A 13,177-nucleotide genomic window follows, 5' to 3' on the forward strand; every position below is an offset into this window, starting at 1 on the left:
GGTAGGAGAGAGCGCATAAATGGAAAAATCCCTCCCAGAGTGGGCTGTGTGAGGAATGTGTTAGATTTCCCCTGCCAAAGGCTGAGAGCTGTGCCGTTCAGTGCCCTGCGGTGAGGCGGGCTCTGCACGCCTGAGCTCTGGCATTCACCCCGCAGGGTGCTGTCTTGCACCTTCTCTGTCCTACGTACACAGGTAGAGTGTGCCCTAAGGCACTGTACTTGCATCTGATTCTGAATTCTTCTAAAATCTGGGTTTCCAGATTAGTCAGTTGATTGCCCTTATATTTATGGTCCATGTGGTCCAGTGCTGGGTTAAGCACTAGGAGGACTTTTACCTCTCTGTACCCCCGATGTGCCGTCACTGCCAGCCAGGCCCGCGGGCCCTTCTGGGGAAGGGCAGCTTGCAGGCAGCCCGGGACGCTTGGTCCAGCTCCCAGGGTTGCTGGGTATCAGCAATGTTAGAACATCCTTGGTCAGATGTGGTGATGATTCCTTACACAGAGTGGTGGTCCCTTGCACAGACTTCACAGGATGCAAATCGGTGCGGGGTCGCAGCAGTCAGGGTTTGGCTAGAAGCTCCCGGAGAGGTATCAAACAAGGACAGGCTGCTGCAGAGTTAAGGACACAGTCTGAAAGTTTTCAGTGACATTAGTGCCAGCGCTTAGACAAATTATGTTTGCTTGTTGGCTCCTCTTATCTAATTAGTCTCTACTTCACTGGGCTGCTTCTACTTGGATGCACTGAATCAGCTGGTTGATACTACTCTTGTAACCGCCCTAATGGTGTAAGAAGGTGATTCAAGTTAAGAGGTGCTTTATTTTCCATGTTATAAACCCATGGATTGTGATTTGTCATGGAAATTAATTGTTTTGTTGCATACCAGCCATCTGTTTGAGCCCAAGGGGAAGGATGTGTGGGAATCTCAGATCAATTATTAGGTTCAGTTGAGCAGTCAAGCAGGCAATCCTTGGGGTCTTCTTTGTTCCCTCTGCACAAGCAGATTTTCCCATCTTTCTATTAGAAAGGGAAGTGTTGTAGGCTCCTGCTCCATGTTCTGCTCTTTGTCTCTGGCCTCTGAGCACCCTGCACCCCAAGAGAGCCCCATGTGTGCATGCACCTGCTTGTTGTGTTCTGGGCAGAGCATCCAACGGACCTCATTCACCAGGTACATCACAGACACGTGGTCACACAGCAGCCCACCAGCAGGAGCGGTGTGCCTCACCCCTGCCCGCTTTGGGATGGGTGCTGGGGGCCTGGTGCTGGGCTCACAGGAGGCAAATGCTGGGGCCAGCAGCCTTGCCCTAGGAAAGGCACTTGGAGATTGGCAAAATCGAAGGCGATCCCTTCTCTGTCGTGTGGTGGGGAAGACGGGTTGTCGGTAGTTTGTGTCTCATTTGGAACCGGGGTGGAGGGGGAAAGCAGATGGCTTTCAGTCGCTCTGCAAGCCAGTGTCAGAGCCAAGACTAGAACACGATTCTTAAAATCCCAGGCTCCATCCTCCGTGTCCTAAAGCTTCTCTAAGCATGTGTAAGGTTTTAATGAAAAAAAAAAACTTAATTTGGAGCAGGATTCAAGAAAAATGTCCCATTCAATTACTTAATTATGGCTGAACTGTAATTATAAGACACAAACATGTCTTGCTACAAAGCACCGAGCAAAAAAAGCAGAAAGGATTATTTGTTGTTTAATTTAGCGGAGGAAGGCAGTTGATGATGCATAAGTCAGTCTGACACCTAGCAAGTTTTGTGATCCTATTTGTTAATCTTTTTAACTTTCCATTTTATTAGGATAGGGTTTCAAAAGCAAATAGGATAAATGAGATTAAATCTGCCACCCTGAATTACTCTCCTCTGAGTTACGAGCAGAATTACTCTGTGTCAAAGAAGTATAATTATGAGGAAAATGCTGCCTGTGTAATTGTGTGCTTCGTTCAGAAGAATTCGAGATCCATAATTATCTCTAGCATGCCATGGTGGCGTGTGCTGGCTCTTAATTTCTGCAGTAAACAAAACCATTGAAAGTTCCTCTCCTGGGTAGTTGCTGAAGTAGCGTGGCTGGTACCCACAGCAGTTGCAGTATTATCCCTCAGGTCTCCTGGTTCATGTGAGGGATCTAAATTAACTTGAAAGAGAGCACTGATCATGCAGTTACTTTTAGAAAAGAAATGCTAGCACAGTTACCTTGAACTTAAATGTTGATCGTGCAGTGAGGTACAGCAGCCATGGGGTGCGGTGTGTTTTCTGAGCTGTAGGTAAGGCAGGTGAGGCACGTCTGGCTGCTTCTGCAGAAAGCAAGTCACAGCACATCTGGCGCTGTGTCCCACTGCTCAGCTTCTCCATGGGTATTGTCTTTGACCTCTGCAATGGAAAGGATTCTGCAGGGGCTCCTGCAACACAAAGGGTGCGGCTTTCTCAGACAAAATTAAGCTGTGATGGAAAGGTCCTGGGTTAGGACTTGGTGGTTTTGCTCCTGGATGTCGGTGCACATCAGAAGTGTTGGAGTTCAGTTTTTCTCTCAGAAAGATCTGGCACTGGTGTACACTGCTCTCGGCTCTACTAAATTTAGCCCTATAAAATTTGTGATAGACTTTATGCTGTGTGATTCCACCGTGAGAGGAGTTGATGACACAAAGACCACAGTCTTGAAATTTTGGGTTCCCCAAGCAAAGAAAGTTTTGAATCAATGTGTTGTTTGTCTGGATTCATAACACCTTCTGTTAGGAGAAGCATCTGAAAAGTTCAGCCAGATTTGTCCTCAGAGATGAGTGGTGCTGGAAGCAGATCTCCTGGAGTTCCTGGAAATAAACAGAGTAAACAGAATCTCACTGTAGGGCCTGCTCAGACATTTCTGCAGCTTCCTCTTTAAAGCAGAGAGTGAAGAGGGTCAGAAGCCAGATTTCTGCAGGATGGGTTGGTGATAAAACAACCTGCCAGACTCGGATTAGAATTTCTGTTGCTTTGCCTAAAATTCCATGTGCTTTAAGGGAGAGGGATAAGGAGGGAGGACGTGTCACGGTTTGTGGATCCTAGTAGCAATTTTATTTTCTTTTTCAGACCCTTTTCCAGTTATGAGCCAGGACTTGATCTCAGATGTTTTTATTGGTCAGTCTGGTTTACAAATGAGGCCTTTTTTATCCCCTCTAAAATTTTATGTAATATCTGATGTTGCATAAAGATTCCGAGAAATAAAAATGGAAGGATGGTGAACAGACCTTCTGGCTAATATGTACAATGACTCAGTCTATCCTTCATTCCAACTTCCATGAAGTATTTTCAGATACACTATTTACCCATTAAATGAGCTGTTTAGTTTAGCTTATGGCTAAAGTTTTTCCTAGTATTTGATGTATTTGTTGGGAACATGACAAAGTAAATCACAAATGAGAACATTAACAAATGCTTACATTAATCATCTGAGACAGTTTCTCTCATGTAGTCTTGCTCAGAGTAAGGAGTTATCTGTAAGAAAGGGTTATCTGTAAGAAAGAGTTTCCTGTCCCTTCGTTTGCCAACTTACTTGACTTTACTGCCAAGGAAATCTCTCCTCCATGCTTGACAGGCAGTGGGTAACTTCATAATCTTTCTCTGTGTAGGCAATTTCTTCATGGGAAGAAATGAAGACAGTCATGCCCATGCTGAATCTAATTTTACTATAATTTAAAGGGAGGAGCCTTTCCCTGGGTAGAATTTATTCTATAACTGCTTATTTCAGGATTTCTTTTCCTTTCCTCTGAAGGAGCTGGCAGGAACCATTGTTAGAGATGGGCCCACAGCTTGCTTGGCATGGTCACCACAGCATATTTTATGGCAAGAAAGGAACCGCTTTTCCTTAGCTCTCAGTCACCATCAGCTGCTTCAAGGAAAACTGAGCACTGCAGCGAGTCGGTGTCACCTTGCTGAAGGCTGAAATTCCACCTCCTGGGGACAGGAAAGGTTGCAGGGCAAGTCACAGAGCCCAGCTGTCTCCAGCCGGGTCTGTCTGAGCTAGTCCATCACCTTGCTCTGCCACAAGGCTCTCTCCTGTACCCAAGCTCCATGAGCATCTGGATGAGATCCCAAATGCAAAAGAAACAGAGATTCTGCCCTCCCCCACAGAGCTCTCAGCCCTTTCCTGTTCTCTTAGTAAGTGTTCATTTCCAGGTCCTTTCCCTGCTTGCCCCTCTAAAGGCCAGTCCCAAGAAACCCCGTGCTTCTGCTCCCTCTCTGTGGGCTGTAGCAGAGCATCCAGACTCAAGTGGGAAGGCTTAATTTTTCCTTCTCCCCTGATCAGCCTCAAGGTTTGGCCCCAGCCACAGACGTGTCTTGGCTCTGCAGTTCATTCACTTGGGGTAGGATTTTTCCATCTTTTACTCTCTCCAGTCCAGACTGAATGAAACACACACCAGCGAAGGGCCTTTTAAAAGCAGTTTGCAGCAATGCAATGCTAAAAGCCTAGCTGCAAAGAGGAGGAGAGCGCAAAACAATCTCTTCCTGCCTGCTCACAAAGAAATGGGAGGAGAAAATGTGGTGCCCTTTTAATGCTGGCCACAAGAGTGTGTTTAGCGGCGTCTCTTCAAGGTCAGCAACACCATTCTCAGCTGTTGAAAGCAGCACATCGGTAGCACAAACAGTGCCAATTAGATTTGGGAAAAGGTTGGGTGTTTGTTGGTGGTTTCTTTTTTCTTTATCTCCGCAGCCTGGCAGACAACCAGATGCAACTGTACATGTAATTCAGGCAAAATGTGATCCCGAATATGTGGGCTGCTGTTTGATTTATGCGAACGGCAGCAAGGTGTTGCCGTGGTGTCTGCACAGCAGCAAAGTGGGGTCCCTGGCTGTCAGGGCAGGAGGAAATCTAAAGAGCTGCTCAGTCAGGGGGCTTACTTTTGTCAGAGAGATTCTTTGTCCCATATTTTTCCTTATTTATATCTGCAAGATTAATAAGATTAATTGGATTTTCCCCTCAGCAACCCTGTAGCACCAAACCTCTTTATGCAGAACAGAGAAGTAAAATTGGGCTAGTGTTTAGAGATAAGCTTTGGAGAGGCTGCAAATGGCTAGTGAATAAACGCTGCTTTTCAGTGGGTAAAGTTGCCTGTAGGATAAGCTTTCTTCTATCTTGGTCCTGCCTTCCTCTGCTGGTGGGAAGTGTTCTTTGCAGCTCGATCAGTTGTCCTATAACAACAGGCCTTTCTACATTGTCTTCCCTGAGTCTCCTAGTTTTTCTCCTTTACTTTCTGTCCCTCTCAGGTACATCCGCTGGGTGTGCACCAAGCATTTCCAGTGTTTCTGAAAGGTGCTCACATGGCAGATGCCACCCACTTTCTTTTTGGCCTTCTTAGATTCTGCTGACACCTGCAGAGCCCATGCTTGGTCTGACCAAGCCTTCTGCTGGGGAGAGGTTTTGAAGTGTTGGTTGTGAACATTATTTAAAGTTGAAAACCACTTGGGAAGATGCTGGGGGAAGCGAGTGTGCTTCCCTTTGTACCTGCTGGGGAGATCAATGGTTTAAGAATCCTATTCTGCTTTATGCCAGTGAGGACTGAAAACAACACCGACTGTAACAAGGCTATATACACAATAAAGAGCAATGCAACAATAGGATGCAGCTTTTACGCAGCTTTTACGCAGAGAAGCAAAGTGCCAGCTTGCAAATAAAGCAATAGGGTCGCAAAGCCCTACAAGCCACGTGAGCAATTGTTGCTTTCTGTACTATGGAATAAAGCACCTTTAGAAAGGGTGGATGCAGCGTACTTTACATCACTGAAACTGGCTCTATTGAAATTTCTGTTGTTAAACTGCAAATTCAGCCTTGCTGAATGGCTGGTGGGGAGATGATGAGACTGCTTATCTCTATGATGATGGTGAATGGGAAGAAACTACTTGATACAGCCAAAAGAGCCCTTACCTATAATTTTTCTCCTCCACAGGTGCCCCTGGCTGACAAAAGCCATCTCACCAGCCATCCCAGTGTACAATGGGCTCGTGTTCTTGTTTGTACTGGCAAACTTCAGCATGGCAACTTTCATGGACCCTGGAGTTTTTCCACGAGGTAAGAGAAAATGGGACTGGTGGGTGGTCCTCCTTTTTTTTTTTTTTTTTTTTTTTTCCCTCTGGTAATCTTTCTTGTTTATGTATTTTCTTATTTTTACACTGAGCTGACAGTAGAGTTGGGATGGTGGTGAAGTGCTGGATACCCTCATCTGAGCTGGGAGGTGTCAGTTGTCCTTGCACTTGCTCAGGCTGGCAGTTGAGGGCACAGGGCTGCATAGCATGGTTCTCCTTTGAGGAGCTCTCCTGACTGATGTGATTGCAATTGCCATCCCCTGTGTCACGCTGGCACATTGGATTTAAGTTACTGTCTTCACAATAGGAAGTTGAGCATGGTGGAAGGGAGAGGCTGAGCTTTCTGAAACAGCTTCATCAAAGCAGACCTTCCTTCCACAAAGCCTTAAAATAAATGCATAGGCATTGAATGCTAAAATAGATAATGATTAAGGTTTGCCTTAGAGCATCTAAAATGTATACGTGTAGAAAGATATGCCTGCTTAAATTAGTACTGATGCACAACTGATTAAATAGGATAAAGATCACTCAGCTCTTATAATAGGAACCACAGTGGAGCTACCTCTTTTAACACATCCTAATGAGAGAATTATCACCTCATTTTATCTGTCTTCCAATAATTATTCACATGCAGTTTGCAGCAGAGACTGCTCTAGGCAGTCTTGCTAAGCCAGTGGATCTCTGCTCTCTTCAAGCTGTTCTTACCCACCTCTACTGAGTGAATTCAATACCTGTTTTGAATTGCTATTGCACCTGACAAGAACAAGGTACCTGTCCTGCTGGCTTCTCTGAATAGTGGCTGCCAGGTTTCTCCAGGTAGGGGGGTCTAATGATGAGCATCTCTCTGTCATTCCTTTCAGCTGAAGCTTTTGAACCCCTGATCAACTGTTGCAGCACTACAGTTAAGGGAATAATTACATATGAAGGCAATATTCAGTCATTTGTGTGGGATTACATGATGCAGTGTTTAGCTGCATAAAGTTACGTATAGGTGATAGAGAGATTTTCCAAAGAGCTGAAACATCGAGCTTGTACTGAGATTTCCAAAAGAGCTGAAGCACACACAGCTTTTACCTAGTGTCCTGCGCTTTTCCATTCCTCCATCTCATCAGAGATAACAGTGGTTGAATATGCTGTGGCTGTGAGGTTATTGAACGCATCCATACTTTTTGCCTTCAGTAGGAGAAGAGCTAGAACAATATTGTTCAGTTGTGAAAGTCACAGTCCAGGAATCTAATATTATTGTGCAATGTAGTTCCCTCAAAATGGAGCCTGCTGCTGGGTGCTTACCTGCTCTAAGAGTGATCAGTACTGAGCATATCGTAAATTCACACCTTCCTTTACACTCCCCTAACTTCTTGCAAATAAGCTCATTATTTTGGCCTTTGCATTTAAGGGAGAAAGAGGGAGTTTCCTGCAGCTTTCCTTTCTTCCGTCCTTTTAATTTGTGGCCTTGGCCATTTCTCTCTATGCAGTGTATATTTGTACTTGATCTGGAAGAAGTTGGGAATGAGGGAAGTGGGGAAAAGGCAGGAAAGGAATGGGAGTCATCCTTAAAGAAAGTGATGAAGTAAGAGTGTAAATGTGTGAAGGAAGCAATTTGATAAGGAAAAGATGGAAAAGACTATAAATACTAGAGCTGGGAAGAAAGGGGAGCAGATGTTATTTCAGATCACAAGTGTACATGCTAAAAAAGCTATCACCACCCCACGCCACCCGCAGAGCTGCCAACCCAAAGAATTCAAAAATTGTAGGAGTGATTTAAAATGAATATACAATGGATCTTTTTGCTTTCTGTTCTTGAAATTACAGATCTAATCTTAATTTTCAAGCTTTTGAGCACATTTCTGATAGTTACAAATTTACGTCAAAAACAAAACAAGAAAAAAGCAATACAAAAGCAGAGAGTCTTATGAAATCACATGATTCCTTTAAGAAAGCTGCGAAAAATCATAAGATATGTTATATAAACAGGAGATTTGGCTGCCTTGTGTCAGTGGATAAGAGTACGAGAGTCTGTGTAGTAAGATAGTGTCTTCTACCAATGTGTTCTTCTCAGATGTCTGAAGGCTGGTGATAAAGACATATCTAGCTGTATCATATGAGCTTACAGGTTCTCTGCAAAAAGAATTTGGGGCATAGATGGGAAGTAACCCAGCTTTTTTTTTTTTGTATTGTTGAAAAGGGCCTGAATTAAACTCCCAGTTCCATCACTCCTTTTTTGAATCATTTTTTAATTTGCTGTCTCTCTGAATGATCCTGTTATGAATCAGGATTGGCTCTGTGCATATGAGTTGCGAGTAACACACTAAAATGAATGAGAAGAAAGGGAAGTATTAAGTCACTGAAACTGGGGCCTCCCTGACAAATCTGATTTACAGTCTAGATTGATAATGGCAGTGTGTGTTTCTGGCTAATTATAGATACCAACCATGAACTGTCTTCCAGTGTGTGACAATTCTGCAAGTCCAATGTATTTATGCAGGTATACACCTGTATAGGTATATGGGTGTATTTGTAGATACATACAATGTACAGACTTTTTGTCTGCATAGTAAGTATTTTTACAAGAATTTAAATGGTTTGACCATTCTAGTGTCTTGTTCTTGTATCCCCACAATTGTATTTTGCAGCATGGACCACTATGTTGTAGTATTGAAGAACCCACAGATTGTATTTATAGAAGTGCCCTAAGGGATTTAGAGTCCAGCTCCCACTAAGAGTCCCACTGATTAGTTATGAAGGAAAATTATAGGGAACGGTGCCAATACAGCAGTCTGCTTCCATGCACAAACATTAACCCAGAGAATATTCTTGCAAGGTAAATATTGTAGCTGAGTCAAATCCCAAGCTCATCTGAGTGAAGGGAGAAACTCCTCCTGAAGTCAATGGAAATTGGATCCTTTTAGTAAGGATAACACATCTAGAGAAGATTTAATATAGAACTACATGTCAGTTATTGATGCCCCACTGGGACAATATTGTCAAATTTTGTCTAATTTGGAGCCAGTCAACCAATGCCAGCTGCACTGCAATGTTTAACCAGGTGTTAAATAGATGCGAACTAGTTACATATTCTCCGTCAAAAGGAAACAAATAAAGATTGCAGGTATCTAGAATAAAAGATGAACTTCCATGTACATCATTCTCATTTTTCCTTTTCTTCCCAATATATATTTGTCCATTCTAGACTGGCTTTTATTTTTTGAATTTATTTTTAAATGGTCTGTTTTCTCAACAGAGTAGCGCTCAGTGGAGATGATCATCCATCATCCAGGGGGTTGTCCGTAATAACATAACTCTGCCATGTTGTCATTCCAATCTTACTAATGGCAAAAAGAGGTTAAATGAATAGCCCAAGGCTACAGAGTGAGAAAATTAGGATATAGGACTTCCTGACTTCCAGTCCTTTGCTCAGGTCACTAGACCATACTGCCTTTGAGGGAGGTGAGATCTTGCTGGTTATATACTGCCACTAAAGTAAGAGTATTCAAGGCATGCTCTGAAGAAGAGAGCACAGGGTGTGCTATAAGGAAACAGACACTGGTGCAGGGCTCATTGCAGGCACACACATTTCTTTTCACTGTGGCTCCCTGGAGCAACTGGTTTTTGGGATGGTGATGGGCTGACACTAGAGTGTTTGACAAAACACCACATCTGGGTTGAATCAGGGGTTTGAGCTAGCACAACCTTCTGTTAATAACCTTCTTTTAATATCAGTTGATGTAATTTCTTTTGTTCTATATGCTGGTAGACTAGCATTGAATTAATCCTGAATACATGCAGCAGAACTTCTTGCAGCAAGGGTTTGGGTGATTCCTGGATTTCCATCACCTCTTTGACTCTCATCTTGTTCATTCCGGCTGTAACTGCTGGCTAAGATAAGACTCACACACTTCTCTTTGTCCAGGATTTGGACTGGCTGCCTGGCGTTCCCATGGGAGCGTTGCCTCGGGTGCTGAAATGAGCCCAGATCACTGAAGTGTTCTGCAGCCAGGACAACCTGTTCTGACAGTCCATCACTTCCACAGCTCTCTGTTTCTCTGACAAGCCCAAGAGCACATGCAGTGCCCCTATATCCAAGGCACTGACTGGATTAGATCTTCCATCTTTACCCGCTGTTATTTCTACTAACTTTTAGTTTTGTATTGAGCAGCAGATGAAGATGAAGATAAAGATGATGACTTCCGAGCTCCACTCTACAAGAACGTGGAGATTAAAGGAATCCAAGTACGGATGAAATGGTGTGCCACCTGCCACTTCTACCGTCCTCCACGCTGCTCTCACTGCAGCGTCTGTGACAACTGTGTTGAGGTAACCATGCTGTTGGTTGTGTTGGCTATGCCTCAGTGATGGGGCTGCATGTACTACTGGAAATGTGTAGATGGGTACCTCCCCCAGTATCAATTTTTGGAAGTTCCCAGCTCTAGCCTTGCTGATGTTCTCCTACCAATTGGTATCATTTGAAACATAGCCTTCAGTTACGATGTATGTTACATATGCAGTAGTGCTTGATGTCAGCTTTGTTGCCAGTGATAATTAGGTTAAAAGTTTATAATCCTGGCAGTAACTTCCTGGAGGTAGTATAGAAATCATGAATGTTAAAAAAGGGGTGAATGGGAGAGTTCATGCAGAGGCAGAGTTCAAGAGAGCAGAAAATCCAGGGCGAACTGTTCTAGCTTGTCTGCTTGCCCACTAAAGTAGGCACCAGTTTGTTCCAAATTAAATCATGAACCCTAAGCTAACTGGGTGCACGTGAACTTCAGGAAGACCAAACTCAGAATCCAGTGAGTAGGTCTCCAGTCAATCATAGGGCTGTATGTTTGTTTCAACACCCCTGCTCATGCCATGAACTAAGTCATGTTGGTCCCTCTGAATTATGGGCCTTTCATGTTTCGTGGTAGCCCTGAAGTCTTGGTGAAGCACACAGGATTGAAAAAAAAAATCCCAAACAATAAGGTGTGCGTTTGGGTGTCTCCTTGGGATGTCTCCTAAACTTCTAAGTACAGAGTGTATTGCCAGGGGGAAATTTTTTATTGCTGATCTAAAAATTCCACTTGTTAAGGATACTTCTGCTGCAAGTTTTGTTGTTGTTGTTTTTTCAATAGAAAGATGAATTTTTTAATATGTCTAAAATATATTCAGCTGTGCCATTAAAATGAAAGAAATTGCTAATCAGAAAGGCAAAAAATACCATTGTCAGCTGGAATGCTGTATACACCATCTTTGTACTAATCCTTTTTGCCAAAAGCAAGGGAATAGTCCCAAAGAAAGCAGCACAGCTACTTGTCTGAGAAAAGCTGACTGGGTTTATCTCGTGTCAGTTATTTTCTCCTCCAGGGCAACATATATCTAAGTTATAATTAGCTGGAAGCAGCACTGTGCCTACTAACCATCTATAGATAGGACAAGTCTGTTCTATTGTGGAAGGCCTTAGAAAAATGCTGTGTCTGAGAAGATGGAGAGTCGGGAGCTACAGAAGTCCCTGGGTGGAAGGAAATAGCCACAAACTATTCATTGTCACACAATTTCATTAGACTGCTGTGAATTGTTAAATAGAGCTAGATTTTTCATAGAAAACCTGACTCATATATTCCTAAGTTTTAAAACATACGTGTTTTCACTAATTCTAGATTCCAAGGATTGTTTAGGTGATGATAAATTCTGTTGTCCCATGGAATTTCTTCCTTCTGCCCTCCCTAGTGGCTCAGCATGAAAATCCATTTTCAACTAATGAAGTTTTCTCAGAAAAAAACGATTGCCTAGAACTCACTGGTATAAACACGTACAATTTCATGCTGCCATAGGGCCTCCAGGGGAGTCAGTTCTGCAGCAGAAATGAAAATGGGAGAGATTCCAAAAGTAACCTAAATAAAATAGCAGAACACAAGGTGACTTTTCCTAGCTCTCAAGAAGCTTTATGATGGTCAGATTAGTTCAATGTGTCTTACTGTTCTGGTGGGCAAGAAAGAAACTCTGCTTGTATAATTAAATTGTGACTGCTGTGAATGAATACAGGCAGAAAGCATTAATGACTTCTGAATTAAGAAAAAGTGATCTTAAACACTGTCATGTATTGATTCTTGTGATCTTAATTTCCCACTCACCTGTCTATTCTAGAAGAGCTTGAGGACAGTGGTAAGAGGGACTCTGCTGGCTTTTCCATGTGGGACCCATTCAGGGTTATAATTGACATCTTTTCACTTTCAGTCTAGAATGTGCTATGGAAGCTCACAGCCCAAATATACAACTTTTGAGCCAATGTGATAAAAATAAGCTAACAACAAAAAATGGCAACATTTGCAGAAATAAAATCAGTTAAAACCTAAAGCCCGCTGTGACCAGATGGACTCCAAAATGAATCCATGATGAAAGTAGTCAGATTTCTGTTTTCTTTACTGAAGTGTTCACAGTGGGTATTCATATAGTTTCATAATCTGTAGATATTTTAGGCAGTATACAACAAGATTCACAGCATAGACACATGCTATGTCAGCATTGTAGCCTGAAATGATCTTCATTAAATTGCCTCTGTCATTTTCTAATGTGCTTTGAGAAAGTTCTAAGCCATTTATTGTATATTGTAAATTTTTGGTAAATATATTATACAGACTTTAAAAATATAAAAATTGCTTTGTCATCACTGGAGAATTTTTAAAGATAGCATTACCACAAAACAAAGAACAAACAATTAATGTATTGATGTAATTGGTGTGTAGTATCTGCTCTGAACAACCCTGAAATAGGAAGGGCTTATTTCTCTGCACATGATCTTTCTGTGCACACCTAGAATAGTCACATTGAAGGCAGTGGATTTACATGGTTATAAAACGGTGTAAAGGCTCTTGAAAGGTGTCTGTGGGTTGACTTCATTATAAATCTGTTAAAAGGGATGTGACTTCATAAGGTACTTTGAACTTCTGATGGGGACAACTGGCTAGTTTGGGGTTCATAGCTATCAGTCAAGTTGTCCAGAACCTTGCTTGTGTCTTAGCCAGATATTGCTTAGTTTGGGGGATCTGCTTGGTAAAAGAAAAAAAAAAAAAAGTATTTTTTTCATGAGGCCCTCTATTATTTAAGTAGATTCATTCAGCTTACATATAAATACAGAAATGTGGGAAGCCAGTATTGCAT

General features: G+C 42.6%; 1 protein-coding gene across 3 annotated transcripts in view; it reads left to right on the forward strand.

Moving 5' to 3' along the window:
* Positions 1-13,177, forward strand: part of ZDHHC8 (zinc finger DHHC-type palmitoyltransferase 8) — a 113,011-nt gene that overhangs the window by 80,645 nt on the left and 19,189 nt on the right. For all 3 annotated transcript variants that reach the window (XM_068653718.1, XM_068653716.1, XM_068653717.1), the window contains exons 2-3: positions 5,908-6,029; positions 10,200-10,357. In XM_068653718.1, coding sequence (XP_068509819.1) covers positions 5,908-6,029; positions 10,200-10,357 — 280 coding nt within the window. The remainder of the gene's footprint in view (positions 1-5,907; positions 6,030-10,199; positions 10,358-13,177) is intronic.

Source organism: Anas acuta, chromosome 17 (genome assembly GCF_963932015.1).
Source record: "Anas acuta chromosome 17, bAnaAcu1.1, whole genome shotgun sequence".
In the NCBI taxonomy this organism is placed as follows: Eukaryota; Metazoa; Chordata; class Aves; order Anseriformes; family Anatidae; genus Anas; species Anas acuta.